Below are 26,562 nucleotides of genomic sequence, written 5' to 3'. Positions count from 1 at the left end.
CCTCTTGCTCATTCCTGGGGGCTGATGGGAGACATGGAGGCAATGGGGGCTATTTATACGGACTTCTGGGCACCGTGACAGGCTGGTAGGCACTACTGGGAGAAGACAAGGCACTAAAGGCAGGAGGATGTGGGTGAAGAGGTTGAACAGAAATCCTGGTGAGGGGCTCATCAAAGAAGTAAATGACCCTAATCTGTTGGAACAATAACCCAGAGACTGTCCCCTTGAGTACAGATCGTAACTCCTAAGCTGCAACTACAACGGCTTCCAAACTCCTGACTGCCCATCTCCGTCACCCCGAAATCTATAGAAACAGCAAGTCCCACATACGTACACATCCCACACCCCTAACATAGCTTACACCAACCAGGTCTTGCCCCCAGCATCCCTAACTCTTTAATACAAAGACAGTGTTGCCAGATTAAGAATTCTAGAGTGAAACCTTCTCAATGATGCTGGCGTGTGCTTAGTTTGGGACCCTCAGGCAAGTTATTTCACTGCTCTGAGGCTCAGTTTTCTCATCTGGAAAGTATGAACTGTAAGGTCTATGTCTCTGGGTTGTCCTGTGGGTTAAATGAGATAGTGTATGTAAAGCACATAGCATAAGACCTGGCAGACAGTAAGCGCTCAATAAACAATCACTATCGGAATTGACTCGACAGCGGTGGGTTTGGGTACCATTATTATGGAGGACATTGGTGGTTCGGTGGTAGAATTCTCGCCTTCCATGCGGGAGACCCAGATTCAATTCCCAGACCAATGCCCCTCATGTGCAGCTACCACCCGTCTGTCAGTGGAGGTTTGTACGTTGCTATGATACTGAACAGATCTCATCAGAGCTTCCAGACTAAAACGAACTAGGAAGAAAGGCTTGGTGATCTACTTCTAAAAATCAGACAATGCAAACCCTATAGATCACAACGGACCGATCCATTGGGATGGCGCAGGGTTGGGAAGCATTTCATTCCATTGTGCAGGGGGTTGCCATGAGTCGGGGGCCAATAACCACAGCCATTATCATCATCATTGCTATTATTATTGCCATCGACAATATCATATTCCTGTTTTACCGCCCAATGGTAAATCACCCCAAAGAAGTCATACCCCAACTACTTTTCTTTCACACACAGATAGTGCCACAACTCAAAGGTGACGTCACACTTTTTGGCATCTCACATCCCTACCGAAGCACACTCCAGTTGTAATACATTTCTGACACAAACAAGTAACACCGTCACTCACAGAAAGCAATCACACGCCTGGCGTCTTACCCCTTCTCAGCAGCACCCCTTCCGCCCCACACCCCCACCATCCCTCGCCTTTCATCAGCATCACCGCACATTCCCAATGACAATATCAATATCCCACCCAGCGGCCTCATACTCTGTCCGTTGAACACGCCAACACTTATATTTCCCAACCCCCAAAACAAATGCACAACAATGAGTACAACACCCCATCTTTGGTTCCCCCTAAACATACCATCAGCAGAAACAGCACCTTCTACAACATCCATCCTTTCAACTCTGCCTTTCTCAATAATGCCCCTGCCACTTCCAGAGCGGAAACCCTGGTGGTGTAGTGGTTAAGAGCTACTGCTGCTAACCAGAAGGTCGGCAGTTCGAATCCACCAGGTGCTCCTTGGAAACTGTGTGGGGCAGTTCTACTCTGTCCTGTGGGGTCACTATGAGTCAGAATCGACTCAGCAGCAACAGGTTTGGTTTTTGTTTTTTGTCTTTTTTTTGGGGGGGGTACCTCTAGAGCAAAGCCATCTTACAGGGTCAACTCTCTGACAATAAAAATGTTTACTCCAATCACAACACCCCACATCTCTTGGGCAGGCAAAAACTATTTGGGGAGGGGGAAGTATTTGTTTATTTTGAAAGTGTCCAGAAGCATTCCTGAGAGGGGGGCCAGAGGGAAGGGGAGGCCAGAGACTCACACGGTGACTGGAAAGGAAAGATGGCCCCTTCCCAAGGTGGAACTGCTTGAAACTGCAGCAAGAGGGAAGCCGGTTAGCAGGAGAGATGAACTTGTTGTCTTCAGGCCCTGCCCTTGGGCAGAGGAGCTGCCTGGACACCAAGGGAAAGTTTAGAGCAGTGGGGGCGAGTTGTGGGATCTAGATTCTGCTTCAGTAGAAGGAAGAACTTGCTCACAGGCAGAGCCTTGGTTGTTCACCCAAATGGGGTGGGAGAGCGGGTGGTGTCTAGGGGCTCCCGGATCAACCGAGGTCATGTGTCTGCCCTTTGCTGCAAGGAAGCTTGAGAAATAACCGTTCTGGCTTCTTCTTGAGGGAGCTGGGAATCACAAGTGGGAAATGCCCCCAAACAGGAAGGGTGTGCAAAAGATTCAGGAGGGAACGTAGACCGATGTCCTCAAAGGGGCTCCTGAGACTTAGAGCTCTGAGCGTCTACAGGTGGGAGGTCTCAGTCAGCTGAGGAGGTGGCTCCAGAAGCCAGAGTATCCACTAGTCTGATACAAGGACATTGAGCATCTGCAGGTGGTTTTAGGTGGGTTGGTCCACGGACACTTTTTTTTTTTAATGCTGACGGTTTATGTTAATGGACTTCAGGAGTAAAAGAAACCACCATTCCTTCAAACTCTGATTATTAGTGATGATTTTTTTTAAGTTTCTCTTTCAATAGGTACATTTAAATTTTAAGAGTAAGTGTACCTAAAGGAAATAAACTTGTCTGTCTTATTCCCGGGAGCCCTGGTGGCACAATGGTTAAAGGAAGGACTGCTAACTGAAAGGTCGGCAGTTCAAAATCACCAGCGGGTCCCTGGGAAAAAGATGTGGCAGTCTACTTCCGTAGAGATTTACAGCCTTGGAAACCCTATGGGGTCTCTATGAGTCGAAATTGACTTGAGGACAGTGGGTTCTGGTTTGCTTTTTTTGTTATTGTTGTTCTCGTTCCCTGCTGTATCCCCAGCACCTAAAACAAGACTTGGCAAGTAGTGGGTGCTGAGGAAGGATTTGTGGAAGTGAGGGAAGGAAGGAGGGAGGAAATAATGGTTCAGAGAGATGAAAGAAGGGCAAGATTCAAGAAGGTAGTATGAGGATGGAGGGAGTTAGAAAGTCACTGTTGCAGGAAAATGGGGGGCTGGTTCTCACTTCTATCAGGAAGGAGGCATTCCTCCTCCATGAGACAGGGGAACCCCTGGGGCAGCCCCTTAGGGGGATGGGTGACAAGGAAGTGGAGTCTCCCCTCCTTCTCCAACCTCCCAACCAAAACCTCAAACCTTAGGCATTCGTCGCCCGTTTATAGAGCAGTTAGCATGCGCTGGAAGCCCTGGTGACATAGTAGTTAAGAGCTACGGCTGCTAACCAAAAGGTTGGTAGTTCGGATCCACCAGGTGCTCCTTGGAAACCCTATGGGGCGGTTCTACTCTGTCCTGTAGGGTCGCAATGAGTCAGAATCGACTCAATGGCAGCGAGTTTGGTTTGGTTTTTTGGCATCTGCCAGACACAGTGATAAGTACTTGTGTCCATGAGGTAGGTGATGATGGTGATGATGATGATAGGTCACATTTCTCCAGGGCCCTGTGTGCTTGGGACCATTCTTAGTACTTTACGTTTAACTGTTTAATTGATCACAATATCCTTTTGGGGTAGTGCTATTATGGCCCCCAAGGTCCCTGGGTGGCACAAATGGTTTGGTTGCACTAGACTGCTAACCTAAAGTTTGGCAGTTCAAACCTACCCAGCAGCACTGCTGAAGAAAGGCCAGGCAATCTGCTTCTGTAAAGATTACTGCCAAGAAAACTCTATGGAGCAGTTCTACTCTATAACACATGAGGTCGCTATGAGTCAGAATTGACTCAATGGCAACGGATTTGGATTTTTTTTTTTTGGTTCATCATGTCCCCCATTTTACAGATGAGATAACTGAGGCCCAGAGAGGTGAGGTGACTTGCCCAAGGCCACACAGCCTGTCAGTGACAAAATTCACTCAGTTTCATTCTGTTTCTGTCATTTGATACTGAGATTCTTAGACAAAACTTCAGTCTATGGGGGGGTACGGAAAAATGGGGGCAGGAACCTAGTTTTTGTCAGAGCTGATGAATACCTTCCACCCTCAAGAGGAAAACAGGGGAAGAGGCCCTGGCTGGAGATAGGATGAGGAGGAAGAGGACAGAGTCCCGAGGATTGTGGAGAAGTCCTTCCCAATCTTCCAGAATCTTCCGGAGATGTAGACATGGCCCGCATCTTGGTGACTGGTTTAGGGGCAGGAATGGGGTGGGAGGGACACTTCTGTGAGCCCAAGGAAGAAAGTGAATTCAAGAGGGGGCCAGATGATTGAAGGGAAGGCACCCTGGGGGGTTAATTACCTAATAGGCTTAATGGTCTGATTAGGCGAGTTTAAGAAGATTGACTTGGGCTCAGGAAATCCCTTAATTCTGAACTCCATCCCCATACCCCTATCTTAACACACCAGGGAACCTAGAACCTTGAATCTTAAGAGACTGGCTGAGATGGGCAGGGTTCCCAATCCTCTGCCGCCTGCCCCCGCTTCCACTTCTACTAGAGCAGTCTCTCTTTAATCTGCTCTGTATCTCCAGGTTTTGTGTTAGATCCTGAAAATAGACTTACTTTCCTTAAAAGGAGTCCCTGGGTGGTACAAACGGTTAATGCGCTCAGCTGCTAGCCAAAAAGTTGGAAGTTCCAGTGTACCCAGAGGCACCCAGAAGAAAGGCCTGGCGACCTACTTCTGAAAAATTAGCCATTGAAAACCCAGTGGAGCACAGTTCTACTCTGACACACGTGGGGTTGCCGTGAGTCAAAACCGATTTCACAGCAACTGGCTTTTTGCTTTAAAAAAAAAAAAAGGTGAAAACCCATTGGGGGACACCTTAAGAGGTTAAGACCTTAATCTTTGGAGGCAGAATTGCCTGGCTCCTCTTGTCCTTTTTCCAGTGTGTGTGTGTGCTTTTTTTTTTGCAGACCAACTATATGCTGGGCACTGTGGCGTCCCTGGACAGAGGGGCGAGCTCTGCTAACATGACCCAAGCAGACCTCAGTGATGAATTGCTCTGAAGGCATAAAACAAGGGGACCCGTCCCATGCTCAGGGTTCAGGAAAAGCTTCAGAGCAGGGATCTGAAGGAGGAGAGGAATTCACTGGGGGAGAGGAGTTCCAGGCAAAGTGAATGTGCAAAGGGCCTGGGGTGGGAGGGAGCAGGAAACAATTAGAAGATGAGAAAGTGAGACTGAAAAGGTGGATGGAGCCAAATCACAACGGTTCCAGAATTTCTACCCTGGGAAGACTTAGCGGCAACAGTTTGGTTACAAGGTAGGAAGAGGTCAGGGACTTGCTCGAGGCTGCATTCGCAGAATACTATACACATGGCCAAGAAAACATCATTGATCCATAACAAAGAATGGCCAAAGCCCCACAAGCCCACCTTGGCACCGCCTCTAGGTCTTCTATGCCAACCCTGGTCATGTTGCTGTTTAGCCACCAGCAGTAGGGGGTGATAAGCAAGAGAGGGCCAAGGCTGAAACACAACTGAGTTCAAATCTCAGCCCAGGAATTGTCTGAAGGTGTGAACTTGAGCTGGTGCCTTCACTTCTCTGTGCCCTTCTATGCCTCAGTTTCCTCTTCTGTAACAATGGAGATCATTCTACCCACCTCACTAGGAGGCTGCACAAGTCAAAGAAATTGAGCTTGCAAAGCACTCAGTGCAGTGCTGGGTCAAGGCTGAGTGTTGAGAGCATCCCCAGAGTCCAGCCCTTCTCACCCCTCCATGGTTTCCTCCAGTTGGGACTGCTGTCACCTCCTACCTGGACCACTGCAGTCGCCTCCTCTCTGGGTTCCCTGCTTCCATCCTTGCCCCCGCAGTCTGATCCCCTCATGGTTGTCAGAGGAATCCTCTTGAACCTACATCAGATTCCATCCCTCCTTTGCTCAGAGCCCTCCTGTGGCTCCTGTCTCACTTGATGTAAAAATCAAAGACCACACCATGGCCCACAGGACTCAACATACCTGTCTTTCTCACCACCACCTGGTTACCTCTCTGCCCTCATCTCTCCACCCTCCCCCTTGCTCACTGTGCTCCAGCCTCGCCAGCCTCCTCACTCTCCCTGGACACCCACAAGGCCAAAAATCCTGGCAGCCAGGGACCCAGTAGTCCGGTGTTTGTGGATGTGGGGATATGGATGACCTGTTTGCCACGCAGGCACAATCCTACCCCAGGCCCTTTGCATGTGTTCCCCCTCCACATAATCACGTGGTTCCTTCCATTCCCTTCCCTCCTTCATAGCCTGGAGACAGTATATCATAGTAGTTAAGAGCACAGACTCTGGAGACAGACTCCCTGAGACCCAGTTGCCGTCTAGTAGACTCCAACTCACGGCGACCCCACGGATGTCAGAGTAGAACTGTGCTCCATAAGGTTTCCAACGTCTGATCTTTCAGAAGTAGATCACCGGGTCTTTCTTCCAGGGTGCCCCTGAGTGCACTCAAACCTCCAAGCTTTGAGTTAGCAGCCAAGTGCATTAACCATTTGTACCACCCGGGGACTCCCAGGGTTGGGTTCAAATCTCAGCTCTGCTACTTAGCAGCTATGTGAACTTTGGCAATTTCTTCACCTTTGTTTCCTCATAGTAGGATGGGTGTTAAAAATAGGACCTCCCTCATAGGATCAATGTGAAGATTAAAAGAACTGGTATTTGTAAAGTACAGGAAATAGTTGCTATCGTTAGAGGCCCTTGAGTGGGTTCTGACTCACAGTAACCCTATGTACAACAGAATGAAACACTGCCCAGTCCTGTGCCATCCTCACAATCGTTGTCGTGCTTGAGCCCCTTGTTGCAGCCACTGTGTCGATTCATCTCGTTAAGAGTCTTCCTCTTTTTTGCTTACCCTCTACTTTACCGAGCATGATGTCCTTCTCCAGGGACTGACCCCTCCTGATAACATGTCCAAAGTATGTGAGACAAAGTCTCACTGTCATTTCTTCTAAGGAGCTTTCTGGTTGTACTTCTTCCAAGACAAATTAGTTTGTTTTTTTGGCAAGAAATAGTCTATCATATATTAGGTATGATAGGTTGTTGTTAGGTGCCATCAAGTCTGTTCCAACTTATAGTGACCCTGTGTATAATAGAATGAAACATTACCCAGTCCTACACCATCCTCGCAGTAGTAGGCGATGTTTGAGCCCATTGTTCCAGCCACTGTGTCAACCCATCTCCTTGAGGGTCTTCCTCTTTTTCAAGGACCCTCTATCAGGTATGATGTCGTTTTCCAGGGACTGATCCCTCCTAATATTGTGTCCAAAGTAACTGAGACAAAATCTCACCATCCGGGCTTTTAAGGGGCATTCTGACTGTACTTCTTCCAAGGCACATTTCAGGGAGTCAGACTCCAGCCATACCAGCCTCCTCACTCTCTCTGGAGCACCAGGCACGATCCTACCCCGGGGCCTTTGCACTTGCCCTTCCTCCACATAACCACGTGGTTCCTTCCATTCCCTTCCCTCTGTACGGGGTAGGATTGTGCCTGGTGTTCCAGGGAGAGTGAGGAGGCTGGTGTGGCTAGAGCACAGTGAGCAAGGTGTGGGTGGGGGAGTGGGAGAAGACGAGGGCAGAGAGGGGACCAGGTGGTGATGAGGGAGACAGATAGGTTGAGTCCTTTGATTTTTACACCAAGTGAGACAGGAGCCACAGGAGGGCTCTGAGCAACCCAGTGTACAGCTGCAGAAGGAGTGTTTGATAAATAAAGAATGCTGTGTTCATGGGGAGGACTTTCCTGCTCACCGTATCCAACACAACAGCCCCCTCCACTCTCCACTCCCTTTTCTGCCTCTTTTTGGTTTCTTAGTACTTACCACCATCTGGCATAAAATGGATTGTCTGTCTCCCCCGCTCTAGAAGAATCTAGCTGGGCAAGCTCTTGGCTGAATTACGGACGCTCTTTTGGCCTTATTTTCCTCACTTGCCCAAGGGAGCAGGGAGCTTTGTCTGCCTCTGTCGTGGCTGTTTCACTAGAAGGGTGCCCGGCGTGTTGCAGGTGCTTAGTAAATATTTGTTGAATCAATGAATGAAGATCTTTTCTTTTTCATTAAAAATTTTTTATTTATTTTGTTGTTGTTGAGAATATGCACAGCAAAACACACACCAGTTCGACCGTTTCTACCTGTGCAATTCAGTGATATTGATGACATTGTTCGAGTTGTGCAAACGTTCTCAACCTCCTTTTCTGAGTTGTTCCTCCCCCACTAACATAAACTCACCGCCCCCTAAGGTTCATACCTAAACTTTTGAGTTGCTGTTGTCAATTTGATCCCGTATAGACAGTTCTTAAAAGAGCTTAATGCTCAAGGCAGACCTTTTCTACTAATTAAGCTAAACTTGGTTGGTTTTAAGGAGCCCTGGTGGCAGAGTGGTTAAGCATTCGGCTGCTAAGGGAAAGAAGGGTCGATGGTTCGAACCCACCAGCCACTCCCTGGGAAAAAAATGTGACATTCTGCTTCCCTAAAGATAACCCTACGGGGCAGCTCTCCTCTGTCCGTTGGGGTCGCTATGAGCCGGAATCAACTCGACAGCAGTGGGTTTAGTTTCGGTTTTTTATCATTTGGTTTTAAAGCTCATTCTGTGTCTGACTCTCCTTGCTGTTGTTTCCACGCTCTTTGTTCCTTTGGTGGCTGTGGTCCCGGTGGCTTCCGAAGGCCACCCGTCCCAGCTTCCCTGGAGGAGGAGGGTCAGCACCTTCGGAAGGTGAGGCCCTCTCCCCCTCTGACTCCCACCCTGTGTGCCCCCGCAGAGGAAGGCGAATACTTCCTGAAGGTGCTGATCCCCAGCTACGCGGCGGGCTCCATCATTGGCAAGGGCGGGCAGACCATCGTACAGCTGCAAAAGGAGACGGGGGCCACCATCAAGCTCTCCAAGTCCAAAGACTTCTACCCTGGTGAGCCGCACCCGGGCTCTGCCCGAAGGCCCCCCCTGCCTCCCGCCCCCCCACCCAGCCCTGGATGGGGGGAAGGGCTCCCTAGGGGCAGTGAGGGCGGTGGGGGTGCCCCTCCCTCCCAAGGGGACAGAGCTGCCCCCAGCCTGAGGGGCCAGGCCCGAGCAGATGGGGGTGGGGGTAGGGCAAGACAATAGGCCTGCTGCATATTCATGAGCTCATTTGCATGATGTGCTGGCAGATGTGCCCCTTCCCACACACCTGCCCCCTCGGGTCAGCTGGAGGAACTGGGAGGAGGGAGGCAGGTGTCAGGGTGTCCCTGGGGCTGAAGGGTAGCCACCCATGTTATACACACCTCTCTCCTTTCCCCTTGTTCTTTCCTTTTGGATTTCTCACTCACCCTTTGGATTTCTGTCATCCTATCTTGGCCAATCTCAGTCTCACTGATGTCTCACAGATGTCTCTGTCTCTGTGCTTCTTCATGTGTCCCTTTCTCCTTTTGTTTCTGACTTTCCCATCTCTCGTTCCCTTAATCTCCATCCCCATCAGTCTCCCTGCCTCTCTCCCTGCTTCTCTCTCTCTGTGTCTGTCTCTCTATCTCTCAGGTTCTGTCTGTGTCTCTCCATCTCCCATTCTCTTGGTTTCCCGTTCCTATCTGCCCTGTCGCTACTTTTCTTACTCCCTGCCCCCCTTCCCTCCCTTCCTGTCTTCCTATCTCTCTCCCCCTCTTTTCCATTCCCTCCCTCACTCACACTCTCCCACTTTTTTTCCCTCTGTCTCTCTGAACTCGCTCACTCATTCAGTCATCCATTCAACACGTATTTAGTGAGCCCCCTCAATGAAGTCATTCTCTGGTTGGGCTGCCTCTCCTTTCTTTCTGCTTCCTCTTGCCCATCTCTCCCTGCCTCCCTTTACGAGTCTATCTCCAAGGTCTCAGCTTCCTCCTTTTTTGATTTATCCAAACCTGGCTCGTTTTCTGCCTCTCCCCCAGCTCCATCTCTCTCCCCCAACTATCCACTAGTTGCTGTGGAGTTGACTCTGACGTGTAGTGACTGATCTCATGTATGTCAGAGTAGAACTGTGCTCCACAGGGTTTTCGGTGGCTGATTTTTCAGAAGCAGATCACCAGGTCTTTCTTCCAAGGTGCTTCTGGGTAGACTCGAACCTCCAACCTTTTGGTTAGCAGCTGAGCACTTAACCATTTGTGCCACCCAGGGACTCCCGAACTGCCCATAAACTGTTCAAGGTCCCACCGCTCTCTCTCATCCCCCTCAGTACGTCCCTCCTGAGACCAGTGCCTGAGCCTTGGCATCTAGGAATGCAATGAAGGTCCCCGGGTTGCATCTTTGCTTTAGCGCTGGTGCTGGCTCATCCTTAATCCCCTAGGATTTTTTAGGTCAAACAACAGAGCCAGAGTCCAGAGTCAGGACGCATACACACACACATATCTCTCTCTCTCTGTCCCCACCTCCCATCTCACTAAGCAGCTTTGGCAAGAGGTTTAGAGAAAAGTCCAGGGAACCAGGCACACCCCCTCCCCTTCTTGTCCACCCTGGCCCAGTTTCCCTCACACCACTCTAGTCCACGAAATACAGATCAGACCTCTGCTTGGGACATTCATCCACGGACATTTGGTTCTTTGCCTGTGGATCACATTCTGTGGCATAAGACCATGTCATCTCAACGCACCCAATAGCCCGGGCAGCTGAAAACCCCAAAGGGTGGGACAAACACTATTCAGGCAAACAAGATAAGCCAGCACATCTCCCCAGGCCCACTACTGACATAGAGCTTCCAGATCAAAGAGCCCTGGCTGTCTCCTGACTTAGAGATGCAAAACACAGCCCCTACATCCTAGTCCTGTCCCTGGGACCTCCCAGGACCCACAGGAGCACAGGAAACAGAGATGCTACTGCATGAGACAAAGAGCATGTTTCCCTCCACCCCAGGGTGACACCTTTTCATTCATTCATTCATTTAGCACATACTCTCTGAGCATCTCCTCAGAGCCACCCTGAGCTGGACAGAGCTGGACACAGCGGTGACTGAGACAGCTCCAGCCTTGCCCTCATGGATCTCACAGCCCCATGGGGAGACGGATACTGGTGATGATGCAGAGCTGTCAGGGCTGGGACGGGGAAGCCGAGACAAGGCACCTGGCCCAGCCTGGGGTCTCAGGGAAGGGTTTCTGAAGGAAGAGCCAGAAGGATATGTAAGAGTGAGCTAGAGAGAAAGCAGGAAAGGGAGCTCCAGGAAGATGAGCTAGTGTGTTTAAAGGCAGGGAGAGTGATCTGTGCAGTGTGGCCCAAGCAAGCACAGGGAACAGATGAGAAATGACAGTGGAGAAGTTGAAAGGGTCCTCTGTGCCTGGTAAGTTCACACACACACACACACACACACACACACACACACACGCACCCCACTTGTCTATTACCTGAAATAAAAACCTGACCCTTAGCGCCAAGCAAGGGGCTGAGATACTGCAAAACACACAAAGGGCGTCCCCTCCCCGATGCATGAACCCCCAAACTCCAGATTTAATCCTTTCAGGTCATACACAGAGACCTAGAAAGAGGCAGGTACCTGCCCAAGGCTGGGCAGACTCCTGTGTACCAGCCCAGACCACCTTCAAAGAACCAAACCTGTTGTTGTTGATCCTCACTCATAGCAACCCCATGTGTTACAGAGTAAAACCGAACTCCATGGGGTTTTCTTGGCTGTAATCTTTATGGAAGGAGACTGCCAGGCCTTTCTTGCATGGCACCGCGTGGCAAGTTTGAACCGCCAACCTTTGGGTTAGTATCAAGTGCAAACCATTTGCACCACCCAGGGACCTCAGACCACCATAGCGATCCTTAAAACAGCTTCTGATTTGGAGCATCCATCTGAAGCTACAGACCCCATCCTGGGAAGAAAAGCACAGACACACACACTTTAAAAAAAAAAAATTGTATTGATTTATAACATGCTTGCACCAAAGTGCAAAATCTTGAGACTATTTAATAAATTCATACATACTCATTTTTTAATATCAAAAATGTAAAACCAAAACTACAGTCATCATACGCCTCCCCCCTACGCACAAGCGCATTTAAAGCAAACCACTCCACACACTCCATAATTTTGCACAGGGTAGTTTGTGCTCGACTGCTAACCTAAAGGTTAGTGGTTTGAACCTTGGAAGGAGGCAATCTACCTCCATGAAGAGTACAGCAGCTCTACTCTGTGATGCATGAGGTCATCATGAGTTGGAATCGATGGCCACTAACAACAGCAGGCTTGGAAGCCAGACACTTGGGTGTGAAACCCAGATCTTTCTGAGTAAACTTGGCCAAATCCCTTACCCTCTCTGTGCCTCAGTGTCCTTAGCAGTAAATCAGGGATAATAATATTGCCTACCTCATATAGTAAGCGATTAATATATGTAAAGTACTTAGAAGGGTGCCTGGCATATGGTGTTATATAAGCCTCAGCTGTTATTATTAGACATTCTTTCAAGGTTTAACTGAGTCCCCCCCAAAGCCCCTGTGGCCCCCAGGTTAAGAATTACAAAGGGGGGCTGGTGATAACAGACTTCCTGAGCTGAAAAAAAGTTCAGCAGAGACTGAGAACCTGGCCACTTTGGCAGGGCTCTCCCTGGGGCTTCCCCCTCCCCCACCTGCCCCCAGTTTCCAACCTGCCCCACACCCTTTCCTATTTACACCCCAGCCAGAGACAGCCTGCATGCTGACTCACCCTTGGCTCAGACCAAGCCATTGTTCAGGGTTGGGGAGGCAAGAGGGAGGAACAGTGGCCCAAAGGAGGTGGGGGATGTCAACCGCACAAGTGACCCACAGACAGTGACACCCAGACACATGGCGAGGCTGGGATGGCAGGCGATGCTTTCAGGACGCTAGACACTCACCCCCAAGTGTCCCAGACACTTGGGAGGCACGGGAGGCTGGCGCATGGACGCAGGGAACTAACTGGGTCCTGCCCAAGGAGACACACACTCAGTCCACACACAAAACTGGCCCAGGCTCACCAAGGCACTCACGTTCTCCCACGTACCAGACATGGTAGAGTCTTGTTTGTCTCTCTGTTCTTCATATACTCAGACACACATGCACGAACACATCTGCTATCCAGTCTTCCATACTGACCCCTGAGTCTGTCTCTCTCTCTTTACACACACATACATCTCCCCTGTCTCTCTCTCACAGACACACAGACACATACACTCACAACACATGTACTCCTTGCCTATCTGTCTCTCTCTGTTTATATATATACATATATACGTGGGTGTGTATACATATATATATGTGTGTGTGTGCGTGTGAATATATATATATAACCAAACTTGCTGCCATTGAGTCAATTCTGACTCATAGGAACCATACAGGATGCAAGTAGGACTGCCCCATAGGGTTTCCATGGAGCACCTGGTGGATCCGAACTGCCAACCTTTTGGTTAGCAGCCGAACTCTTAACCACTGTGCCACTAGGGTTTCCATATATGTATATTATATGTATGTCTGTCTCTGACACACTCACAACACACACACCCCTGTCCTATCTCTACCCACTCTCTTTCTCACACACAGATACACACACATTCACACTCACAACACACACACCCCTGTCCTGTCTCTCTCTCTGTCTTATACACATAGACATACAACCCTCTGTCATAGAGTCTTGCCTGTCTGTCTCCTATACACAAACTACACGCATACTCACACATACCACATACCAGTCGCCCAAATAGTCTTAAGAACATCTAGAGGGGGTGATTGTCCCTCTCTTCCATTTACACACATGGACACACACACATAAGCAGACGAACACAATCCGACAGTCTCAACGTGGTGAACGTTCATCTTCCAGCCTCAGTGCCACTTAGTAAGACTCTTTGTTTCTTTCTCGCAAACTCTCACGTACACTCAGCTCCATCTCACAAATAGCATGCAAGACTCACATCACCGTGGTGACACCCAGGGTCTTTCCCCTACACCAGGGCCCACACAAACATCTTCACTTGAATCACTGTGTCACAGGGTTTGTTAAGATCTCAGCCTCTCCTGCTCTTTCTCTTCTATGTACAAACACAGATAAAGGTAAGCTATTGGTCCCACCAAATACACACACACAAACACACAAGCCAGTTGCCCACTCAGCCTCTTGGAGGTACATACTCTCTCCCATGCACGGACATCCTAACACCACCCAGAGTTAGCTTCTTTCCTCCCCCGCCCCTTCTGTCTCTCTCTCTCTCTCTTTTACTCACACACACACACACACACACACACACACACACGCACGCAAACGCACACGAAGGAGAAAGATGCCCAGGTCAGGACCGCAGCCAATATCTGGTGAATCTCCTCCAGCCCACCCTTCTTTCCTGGTCCCCTAGTCCCCGCTCCCCCACTCATTGCCTTTGACCCACCTTACCCTCCCCTTTCCACACCCCTGCCCTCCCCCACCCCTCAGCCTTCCATCTGGTGGGTCCAGGCAGCCACTCAGACCTCTCTTCCACCTCCCCCATCCCCCAGCTCTTCCCCATCCTCTCCAAAAGCCCAGAGGCCTTCGCTGCAGGCTTTCAGGGATTGCCATGGCAACGGGGCCTCGTCCCTCATCCCCCTGGGGGTGGGCTGAGGACCCGGCCAGCCAGACCGATTAGGGGGTTCCAGTTACTGTGGCAACCATTGCAGGCCTGAGCTCACTGCTCCTAGAAGGAGGGGGACAGTGAGTGAATGGTTGCCAAAGCAACCGGGAGCCGGCAAGGACTGGGAAGGGGCAGCTGAGCCCTGTCTCCCCCTGCCCAGGGCTGCTGCGGGCATCATAAAGCGCTTAAGCATCATTCTTCTATCCTCTGGCATTGTTTTAGGCAAAGGAGATGAAGTGCAGATTATAAAACAGGGATTCCACTCATTCTCCCAGCTGCCAGTCGTGGCTTGGGAGCCCATGCCAGCTTGCCCAGGCTCCCTGTGTGAACTAGGGCTAGTCAGGTCCACTCTCTGGACCTCAGTTATCCCCTTCCATTCAATGGGGCCTGTCTCAGAAGAAAGGCCTGGCAATCTACATTTGGAAAACTCAGCCATTGAAAACTCCATGGAGCACAGATCTACTCTGACACACAAGGGGTTGCCATGAGTTGGGGTCACTCAGGAATGTCATCATTCCTGTCTGATGGATGTGTCTGCCCTCTCTCTTCCTGCTCAACAGGAACCACAGAGCGGGTGTGCCTAGTACAGGGCACAGCAGAGGCCTTGAATGCTGTGCACAGCTTTATTGCTGAGAAGGTCCGAGAAATTCCTCAAGCGATGACCAAGCCTGAAGTGGTCAACATCCTTCAGCCCCAAACCACGATGAACCCCGACAGAGCCAAGCAGGTCAGCTGGGGCAAACTGGGTTGCTGTAATGCTGGTGACATTTGGGAGGAATCCCTTCTCCAACATCATTGGGTTACCATGGGAGTTCAGTGGGATAGTGCCTATAAAAAGTTTGTCAGTCAATACATGGTAATGTTTAGTACGATGAGGAGTCCTGGGGGTGCAATGGTTAAGCATGCATCTGCTAACAGAAAAGGTTGGCAGTTCGAACCCACCAGTTGCTCTGTGGGAGAAAGATGTAGCCATCTGCTTCTGTAAGGATTACAGCCTTGGGAACCATATAGGGCAGTTCTGCTCTGCCTCAAAGGGTCACTTTGAGTCAGAATCAACTCATTGGCAACAGCTTTTATTATTATTAGCAAGTCAGCCCTAATAGAAAAGACTCCAGGCCTCTTGGAGTTGGCTTGATTCAGAAGGGGAGTGAAGGTTTGAGAAAATTTGGCCCAGAGCCCCCACTTATTCCTCTTTCCTGGGATTCTCTAGATCCTCCTCTCCCCTCCACCACATCCCATTGTCTCTCTGAGCAACCTGCCTCCCACTTCCTGTTCTCGCCGGAAGTGACCTCAGTGACAGCTCAGCCACAACCAGAAGAGTTTAGAAATGGTCCGTCATACTCCCCCCTCGTCTTCCATTAATTACTGTATAGGGGTAGTCACCACTTTGGAGAAAGGGCCATTAGCGGGTCCTGGGGCGGGTCCTTCTCCTACACAGCCCTCCCTAGGAAGACGGAGAGCAGCGCCTCCCCGTTGCCTCAGTTACCGGGAAGCGGAGGCGTAGGGGCGTGGCAGGGAGGGGACCAATCGCTTCCTGGGACTCTTCGGTTGCCATGACGACGGTGCGCAAGGGGCAGGTGGGCTCACAGCAAGGCCCCTGGCGGCGTGGTCCTGACCCGGTGGGAGATGAAGAGGGAGGGAAACGCGGGGCTGGCTGCGCGTGCTTTCGGTTTCCTCTCTCCTTCCTGCTGCCATACACATGCGCACTCGTCGCAAAGGGGCGAGAAGTCCGGGCTGGTGGGCAGGCCATTTGCAAGAGTTCCTAATGTCAGCCTAGAGGCAAAGACAGGAGAAACGGCCTTGGTAAAAGGGATCTGGAATTCTGGGATCCTGTCTTTGCCACGAAGTGGAGCAGACTATGGGTCTGAGTCCCCCCAGCCTCTCGGCGGAATGGTGGGCGGAGAGCCCTAGAGGAGTATTCCAAAAAGATTGCGGGTTTGGGGAGTGGAGCACAGCTGCTGTCCTCGGTGCTGAAGCGTCTCTGTTCACTCTTGCTGCCCCTCCAGGGCTCTCCTGAATACCTTCCCACCAGCTTACTCACAGTTTACAGGGAGGACAGGGCATCGCCTCTTCTGCCTTGATCATGGCCACAGGGGGCTCTGGATTCATCGTGGAGAGTTTGTGGTTGTTGCAGGGAAAATAGGGTCAGCACTATCTGTGCCTGAGTCTCCCACTCCCACCTCGAATCCAGAGGATTCTGAAATAGTCGATCAGAAAGATCATAGAACCCGGATTTGTCCTCTGCCTTTTACTCCACATGTTCCAAAGAATGAGAAAGATAATGGTCGAAGGCTAAGGCTCTACAGCCAGAGGTTAAGTCCTACTTACTCCGTACCTATGTGACCTTGAACAAGTGGCTTGATTGTCTCATTACCTCATTTTTCTCAGCTGTTAAATGGGATTCATTATGTTACCTACTTAAGGGTGGTGGTTAGTGTTTATTGATGCTTGAAAAACACTTAGCAGCTGTGTCTAGTGCATAGAAAGTTCTTCAAACAAGTTAGCTGTTGTTATTGGATTTTGGGGTCAGGAGACATCTACTCCCTTTTATGCTTTGGATTCACTGTGTTATTCTGGACCCCCTTCCCTTCTCTATTCCTCAGTTTCCCTTTCTGTACAGTGTGTCCCCTGGACCAAACCAAGGAATATAAATTGGAATGCCTGCAGACTCCAGGAAGGGAACATAAAGGATTGAGGACCAACCTCTAGAGAGCGTTCACCATCCCTAAAGGGGGCAGCTGTCACTCAGCTGCAGCTGATTCTTGTCTTTTGGGAATGTGGACATGCTGTGACCATATCTTCCAATTTTTTTAAAATAAACCAGAAATCTTTTAAATAAACCGATTTTAAAAGCTTGGGTCAGTTTTTAAAACACTATGTGGACCAATGAAAACATGGCTGTGGGTCAGTTGTGGCCAGAGTGTCACCAGTTTGCCACCTCTGGGATAAACTAGTAGCTCTCAGCCCTGGCTGGCGTCTGAGTCATCTAGTTAGCTTAAAATGCAGATTCCTGGATCCCAGCCCAGAGCCACTAAATCAGAACTTCTGAGGGTAAAGCCTGGGAATCTGAGCATGTACCCTGTCGTAGGAGCAGATCATGCCTCTACTAGTCACTCCTTTGTGTCCTTGAGCAAGTTCTTAACCTCTCTGTGCTTCCATTTCCCAATTTATAAAAATATGATAAATGTACCTACCTTATAGAATTATTGTGAAGATTAAACAAGTTACTATATGATAGGTTTAGAAAAGTGCCTGGCAACTGACAAGCACTGTGTTGGATGTTGTTACTGCTGCTGCTGCTGTTATTATTATTTGAAGATCTCCACAGGCTTGCAAATCACTGGTGCAGGTGGTCTCTGAGGCCTCTCTGGCTCTAAAATTCCTATGGTTCTATGATTTGTGATTCCAAGATTCTAGGCCTGTATTGGAGTCTCTGGGTGGTGCAAATGGTTAAGTGCTTGACTACTAGCCAAAAGATTGGTGGTTCAAACCGCTCCCCCCAGAGGCACTCGGGAGACAGGCCTGGCAATCTGCTTCCAAGAGGTCACAGCCTTGAAAACCCCATGGAGCAGTTCTGCTCTGCACACCTGGTGTTGCCATAGGTTGGAGCCAACTCTACAGCAACTAACAACAACATCAACAACCAGCATAGATGACTCTAGGATTCCGCTCCTCTGATACCCTGGGACTCCGGGATTCCATGGCTCTGTACCTGCAGTTCTCTCCAAAATGCTGTGGTTCTACAGTTTGGACTCTGTTAATAAGATATCTGTCATTTCCTGAGGGCTTACCATGTGCCACAGCCCTGGTGGTGCCAAAAGGTTAGCAGTCCCAATCCACCAGCCACTCCTTGGAAACCATAAGGGACAGTTCTACTCTGTCCTGTAGGGTCACTTGGAGTTGGAATCAACTCAACGGCAAGGCGTAGGGTCGGCACCATATGCTAAGCACTGGGTAGTCGTTTTACTCATTGAATATTCCCAATAATTGTAGGAGGTAGGTGTGATTATAAGGGAACAGTGTGCAGTTTAGTGGTAGAATTCTTGCTTTCCATGTGGGAGACGCAGGTTCGATTCCCAGCAATGCATCTCATACACAGCCGCCGCCCATCTGTCAAGGAAGGCTTGTATGTTGCTGTGGTGCTGAACACGTTTTAGCAAAGCTTCCAGACTAAGACAGACTAGGAACAAAGGCCTGGTTATCTAATTCCAAAAATCAGCCAGTGAAAGCCCCGTGGATCACAGTGGTCCAGTCCTATTGCACATGGGGCCAACTCAGCAGCAGCTAACAACAAAATGTGATTATACCAACATTGGAGACAAGGAGATTGAGGCACAAAGAGGAGTGAAGACATTTGCCCAAAATCATGTAGTTATTAAATAGTAAACTAGAATTTGGACCCTGCTATGTTGAAAAAAAGGAAACCCTGGTGGCGTAGTGGTTAAGTGCTATGGCTGCTAACCAAAAGGTCGGTAGTTTGAACCCACCAGGCGCTCCTTGGAAACTCCAGGGGGCAGTTCTACTCTGTCCTATTGGGTTACTATGAGTCGGAATCGACTCGATGGCAGTGGGTTTAGTTTTTAGTTTATGTTGAAAAAACAGCAACAACCACCCTGCTGCTAGCCGTGGTTGTGTTGTCAAGCTTACACTGAATTATTACCACTGGGCAGGGCACTAGTATCTCAGTGAATACTCCCCAAAACCATATGGATCATGAATGATATGCCCATTTTACAGATGTGGAAAAAAGAGGCTCAAAAGAGTGAAATGACTACCTTACTCAGCTAGGAAGTGGCAGCTGTGGGATTTTTTTTTAAATCTTTTTTCCCCCCCACATGATCAGCCAGTTGTCTCCAAACCCTTTCTGGGATAATCCATCCTTCCCCACTCCTCTGCAATGCCACATCACGTACTAAATATCTCTTTACTCTTAGGTCTGCTTCTGTGTGTGTTTTTCTATCCCCTTCGCTTGTCAGGCTGTTCTGTATTTTCTGGCGATTTCTTTAAAATAGCAACTTTATTGAGACATAATTCACATACTATAAAGTTTGCCATTTTAAAGCATATAATTCAGTGGCTTTTCAATATATTCACAAAGTTGTGCATCCATCACCACTATCTAATTCTAGAACGTTCTCTGCATCCCAAAAATATACCCCATACCCGTGAGCAGCCATATATCACTCCCCCCAGTCCTACCAGCCCCTGGGAACCATTAATCTACCTTTGAACTCTACAAAAAAACCTGTTGGCCGTCGAGTCACTTCCAACTCCCAACGACCCTATAGGACAGAGTAGAACTGCCCCATGGGGTTTCCAGGGAGCACCTGGTGGATTTGAACTATTGATCCTTTGATTAGCAGCCAAGTTCTTAACCACTACGCCACCAGGGCTTCTTGGTCTCTCTAAATCTGCCTATTCTGGACATTTCGTAGAAATGGAATCATATGGTATGCGGCCTTTTGTGTCTGGTGTCTTTCACTTAGCACAATATTTTCAAGGTTCATTCATATTGTTGCATGTATTGTGTGTTCATTTTCTCTATGGCAGAATAATACACCACTGTTTGGATCTACCACCTTATGCTTATCCACTCATCAGTTGATAGACATTTGGGTTGTTTCCACTTTTGAGCTATTGTGAATTGTGCTGCTATGAACATTCATGTACGACCTTTTGTGTTGACACATGTTTTCAGTTCTTTTGAGTATACACGTAAGAGTGGAATTGCGGGGTGATGTGGTAATAGGGTCACTATGGGTCGGAATCAACTCAATGGCAACAGATTTGTTTTTTGTTTGTTTGTTTGGTTTATGATGACTCTGTCCGGTAGATTTACCCTGTCATATATGGTCGCTATGAGTCGGAATCAACTCGATGGCACGTGGTAACAACAACGTAGTAACTCTACATTTAACTTTTCAAGGAACTGACAACCTGTTTTCCAAAGCACCTATGCCACAGATGTGGGAGTTAAATCCAGGTCTGTCTATGAGGGTAACCATGATAACAACCATTTATTGAGTATCTACTATAAATCCAGGTCTGTCTATGAGGGTAACCATGATAACAACCATTTATTGAGTATCTACTATAAAAAAAAAAAATAGACACACATTAATTGCACACTCACATGGCACCCTATACTTGGTGATCAGCAAGCAATTGAATCAATGAATAAGGACATCCCCACAGGGGCCAAGTAAAAACATGACTGAGTGGAGGCAACCAGATGTAACTCACCTGGCAGTGATGGGGGCTGTGAGTCACCTGAAGGGCAGCCCTACTGAGTTCTGGCTAATTGTGGCCATGCTTGAATTTCAAGCTCATTATTGCCTGCATGATCTCGATTAAAACTAAACCAAACCTGTTGCCACCGAGTCAATTTCAACTCATAGTAACCCTATAGGACAGAGTAGAACTTCCCCATAGGGTTTCCAAGAAGTGGCTGGTGGATTTGAACTGCCGATCTCTTGGTTAGCAGCCGAGCTCTTAACTACTGTGCCACCAGTTAGGCCTCATAATGGAGGAAGTATCATTATCCTCATTTTACAGATGAGAAAACCAAGTCCCAAAGAGGCTAAGTCTCTTGCCTAGCATCAGTAGTAGAGCCAGGATTTGAACCTGATCAGATGATGCCAGAGGCCAAAGTGACTTGTCTGAGATTTGTAGGCACAGATTGGAAACCGGTGGCCTGGCTAGCACATTGGATTGTTTACACTACACAGTGGTTCTTAGAAATGTGGAAGAGATTGCCAACATTTAAAAACTGGGATGCTTTACATTTTACAAAACAGAATTCCCAGTTAATCTAGAAAAATGAGAACAGGCCATATTGAGCTGAGGTTGGCTGTCCAGACATACAGCACCCACACACACGTACACAAAACACACACACACCACCATCACCACACCACCAGGTGGCTTACACCTGCCAGTTCCACCCAATCCCATTCCTGCTTGGTCCTGTGGGTATGTCATCATTCATTCTTTCAGCCATCCATTCATTCACCCATCCATTGCTAAGCACCTACTCTGTGCCAAACACTAAACACTGAGGACCCAGTAGTAAACAAGAGGCAAATACCTCCACCCTCATGGATCTTACATTCTCTTTCGAGGGGAAACAGAAAATAAACAAGTAGGTAGGTAAAATATATAGAACGTTAGAGAATGAAAGGAAGTTTTGGGACATATGTATTTTTCTCTAACTTTTTATTTTGAAAATGTTTAAAGAATTGTACAATGCACTGCCTATGCACTGCACTTAGATTCACCGGTTAATATTTGCTTTATCTCTTTGCACACACACACACACACACACACAGGGGATTTTTGCTGATCTATTTGAAAATAAGTTGTAGATTACATGACTCTCCACCCCTAAACACTTTAGTATCTGTCTCCTGAGAACAAGGACAGTCTCCTACATTATCATATTAGTATCACACTGTCTGGGGCAGTGGAGGCTCAGTGGTAGAATTTTCTCCTTCCATGCGGGAGACCCAGGTTTGATTCCCATCCAGTGCACCTTAGCACAGCCACCATCCACCTGTCAGCGGAGGCTTGCATGTTGCTATGATACTGAACATTTCAGTGGAGCTTCCAGACTAAGACAGACTAGGAAGAAAGGCCTGGCAATCTATTTCCAAAAACCAGCCAGTAAAAGCCCTAGGGATGACAACAGCCAGATCCGCAACCGATCACGGGGGTGGCACAGGACTGGGCAGTGTTTTGTTCCATCGTACGTGGGGTGGTCATGATTTGGGGGCTGACTTGATGGCAGCTAACAACAACAAACTGTATCATGAGTTCAGTTCTGGGCTCAGAGAATTACGAACAGGTTTTTCACCAAATGAATGTCCTGTAAGACTTTCAAAAGTCCTTCAGGACCAGGAATAGTTCTTCATTGTGAGGGTCTGACCCTCAAATTGTGAAGTGCAGACATCCATGGCCCTGCCCACCGAATGCCCACATCTGCCCCCAATTTGTGTGGCAACCAGAGCCATACCCACAAATTTCCCAAATGCCCCCAGGTCTGCTTAGGGACAAAGAGGAGAGGCAGATATGGGCATAGGATCCACAGGTCAGAAAGGACATGGGAAGGACTGAGAAGGAGGAATTTATGTGTAGACATGCTCTTGGCAATATTGGTCTTGAAATCTGTCCACCGGAATTAAGATTGATTAGATTTGCCTCTGCTTGGCCACGTGGGTGGTTGAAGGAGGGGCTGCTCTGTGACTGAGAAGGGGGGGGCCATCATATTTAAATAACCCAGTGCTTAAGACCATCCTTGAGAGGTCTTCTAACCCTCTGCCTTCTTAGACCTAAGGTTTTACATTGTCTCTGTTTTACAGATAAGACAACAAAGGGGTTAAATGAGAAGACCATGTCATAGGGTGGGAAACCCAATGAACCGTGAGTCCAAGAGACTGGATTTCCGCTCCGTCACTATCTGAGTGGCCTTGGGACAAGTCCCTTCACCCCTTAGGCCTCAAGTTGCTCATCTATAAAGTGAGACTAATGATGCCTTCTTTCAGGGCTGGGAGTCAAAGCGTTTAACGATAGAGAAGGCATGAGTACAAATGCAGGCTAAGAGCAGGATTCTGGAATTGTCCACTGGGTCAGGCATTAAGCCATTAGGAGCTGGATGAATGGGAGGTATCAGGGGCTTCAGGAGCATGGAACAGGGTGATCAAGAGACTACCAACTGGAAAAAAACCCATTGCCGCTGAGTCGATTCCGACTCATAGCAAACCTATAGAACAGGGTAGATCTGCCCCCATAAGGTTTCCAAGGAGCAGCTGGTAGATTTGAACTGCCAACCTTTTGATTAGCAGCTGAGCTCTTAACCACTATGCCAAGTAAAAAAAAAAAAAAAGTACTGGCTATTTATTTTTCAGCCAACATGGAAGCATTTCATAATTTTAACAACTGGTAGTGCCATATTATGAGGCATTGGAAGTTCAGTGGTAGAATTCTCCCCTTCCATGTGGAAGACTATCTTAGTCATCTAGTGCTGCTATAACAGAAATACCACAAGTGGATGACTTTAACAAAGAGAAATTTATTTCTTCACAGTAAAGTAGGCTAAACGTCCAAATTCAGGGTATCAGCTCCAGGGGAAGGCTTTCTCTCTCTGTCAGACTTCTCATCAATCTTCCTCTGGACTAGGAGCTTCCCCACGCAGGGGCCCCGGGTCCAAAGGACACGCTCTGCTCCTGGCACTGCTTTCTTGATGGTATGAGGTCCTCACTCTCTGTTTGCTTCCCTTTCCTTTTATCTCTTGTAAGATAAAAGGTGGTGCAGGCCACACCCCAGGGAAACTCCCTTTACATTGGATCAGGGCTGTGACCTGAGCATGGGTATTACATCCCACCCTAATCCTCTTTAACCACAGGCGGAGATTATGATTTATAACACATGGTAAAATCACAAATGGAGGACAACCACAGGGAATCATGGCCTAACCAAGTTGATATACACATTTTTGGGGGGACCCATGGCAGAGACCCAGGTTCGATTCTGAGCCAGTGTATCTCATGCACAGCCACCACCCATCTCAGTGGAGGCTTGTGTGTTGCTATGATGCTGAGCAGGTCTCAGTGAAGCTTCTAGACTAAGGACAGGTTAAGAAGAAGGGCTGGTGATCAGCTTCCAAAATCAGCCATTGAAAACCCTGTGGATCACAACCATCTGAGTCCATTGTGCATGGGTTCGCCATGAGTTGGGGGCCAACTCAATGGCAGCTAACAACAGCAACAGAGTCATATTGCTGCATACCCAGAACAAACTGGACCAGATTTCTGGACAGATGAGAGAGGAGGGGTGTGAAATATCTTGGGGCTAGGAGCCCTGGACTAATATTATCCTTCAGTCTCCAATTATTGCCCTAAAGATTTCCCTCTCACTCCCCACACAGGCCAAGCTGATCGTCCCCAACAGCACGGCCGGCCTGATCATTGGCAAGGGGGGCGCAACGGTTAAAGCCGTGATGGAACAGTCGGGTGCCTGGGTGCAGCTGTCCCAGAAACCGGAGGGAATCAACCTGCAGGAGCGCGTGGTGACAGTCAGCGGTGAGCCCGAGCAGGTGCACAAGGCTGTGAGCGCCATAGTGCAGAAGGTGCAGGAAGACCCCCAGAGCAGCAGCTGCCTCAACATCAGCTATGCCAACGTGGCCGGCCCCGTGGCCAACTCCAACCCTACCGGCTCGCCGTATGCCAGCCCCGCCGACGTGTTGCCTGCTGCAGCCGCAGCCTCAGCCGCTGCCGCCTCTGGCCTGCTGGGTCCTGCTGGGCTGGCAGGAGTGGGAGCCTTTCCCGCCGCCCTGCCCGCCTTCTCAGGCACCGATCTGCTGGCCATCAGCACAGCGCTTAACACGCTGGCCAGCTACGGCTATAACACCAACTCCCTCGGCCTGGGCCTCAACTCCGCCGCAGCCTCTGGTGTCCTGGCCGCTGTGGCCGCTGGTGCCAACCCTGCTGCTGCTGCCGCTGCCAACCTCCTAGCGTCCTACGCGGGGGAGGCAGGGGCTGGGCCAGCCGGAGGGGCCGCCCCGCCCCCGCCCCCGCCCCCCGGAGCCCTGGGGTCCTTTGCCTTGGCCGCAGCCGCCAATGGCTACCTCGGGGCTGGGGCAGGTGGTGGGGCAGGTGGAGGAGGCGGCCCGCTGGTGGCCGCTGCGGCTGCCGCGGGGGCGGCCGGGGGCTTCTTGACGGCAGAGAAGTTGGCAGCTGAGAGTGCCAAGGAGCTGGTGGAGATCGCGGTGCCTGAGAACCTGGTGGGAGCCATCCTGGGCAAGGGGGGCAAGACGTTGGTGGAGTACCAGGAGCTCACAGGCGCCCGCATCCAGATCTCCAAGAAGGGAGAGTTCCTGCCAGGCACGCGGAACCGGCGGGTCACCATCACGGGCAGCCCAGCGGCCACGCAAGCCGCCCAATACCTCATCAGCCAGCGGGTCACCTATGAGCAGGGGGTGAGGGCCTCAAACCCCCAGAAAGTGGGATGAGGCCTGTGGTGCGTGCTCCCACCCCTCTCCCTGTCCCTCCTCTTCCTCCCCCTCCTTCTCTTCCCCCAACTCCTGACCTCAGCTTGGTGTAGTCCTGCTCCTCATGGGATGGGGCTGGGGTAGGCCTGACTGCACCCCCCCTTCTGATAGTCATAGGCAGGATTGAGTACTGGCTGGGGACGGGGCCCAGGGGCCTGGTCCCCAACCTTGAACTGACCCCTCCTTCCTCCCTCCCTGTGCTTGACTGGGCCTGACCCTCCTCTCCCAGGGCCCAGGTCTGTGTGATATCTGTATATATTGCATTTTGTTGATTTTAATAGAAAACAAAGAGTTATTTTCTCTTTCTTTCCCTCCTTTTTTTTTTTTTTTCTTTGATGAGGATTTCTTTCTGTTTTTTTTTTTCTTTTTTTCTCCTTTTTACGTTTTTGTTTCCATATGGGAGGAGGGGAGGGAGCTTCTGGGTCACCAGAAATGAGGGGCCTCCCCAAAACACAACACCCCACCTCTCCTGCCTGCAGTTCCAGATGCGAGGGAAGTGATGGGAGAAGAGGTAGTGGAAGAGTCTGAGCTGAAGTGGGACCTTTGGAGTAGGAATCCCATAGTTCCCAGGTTGTCTCAGCTACTCTCTCTCCCTCCACTAGAGTTGCCCCTCTAGATGGGAATTTTCACTCTTTCGTTGTCAGGTTGTATTGGGGGGGGGTGGCTGCTGAGAATGAGGCCAGCTGTAGATTGAGCCAGTCCCATGGGCAAGACTCTTGTGAGAGGCTAGAGCAACTTCCTGTGGCATCTACTATGGCTTTTCCTAGAGTAATGCGAATGATGCTCCCTGTTGTGATGTCACTGAGTCAAGTACTTTCTGGAGTGCTTCTGGCGCTCATTATGATATCACAGGAAGCAATTCACCAAAGGTCACTTCCTATGATGACAACAGGGGCAGATATTTCCTATGATGTTTTAATGAGCCCTTTCCTAAAGGCCATCTCAGTGATATCATGGAGGGAT

The 26,562-nt window shown here is 49.5% G+C and overlaps 1 protein-coding gene across 1 annotated transcript; it reads left to right on the top strand.

Annotated features, from left to right (window-relative positions):
• The first annotated feature begins 15,059 nt into the window (after positions 1–15,059).
• NOVA2 (NOVA alternative splicing regulator 2) lies at positions 15,060–25,810 on the top strand. Its single transcript, XM_023544042.2, has 2 exons — positions 15,060–15,282; positions 24,478–25,810. The coding sequence occupies exons 1-2, from the start codon at positions 15,061–15,063 to the stop codon at positions 25,558–25,560; spliced, it is 1,305 nt and encodes a 434-aa protein (XP_023399810.2). The 5' UTR covers position 15,060; the 3' UTR covers positions 25,561–25,810.
• The last annotated feature ends 752 nt before the right edge of the window (positions 25,811–26,562 follow it).

Source organism: Loxodonta africana, chromosome 11 (assembly GCF_030014295.1).
Source record: "Loxodonta africana isolate mLoxAfr1 chromosome 11, mLoxAfr1.hap2, whole genome shotgun sequence".
Classification (NCBI taxonomy): Eukaryota; Metazoa; Chordata; class Mammalia; order Proboscidea; family Elephantidae; genus Loxodonta; species Loxodonta africana.
Note: the sequence above shows the minus strand (reverse complement) of the source record. Positions and strands in the feature narration are given on the sequence as shown.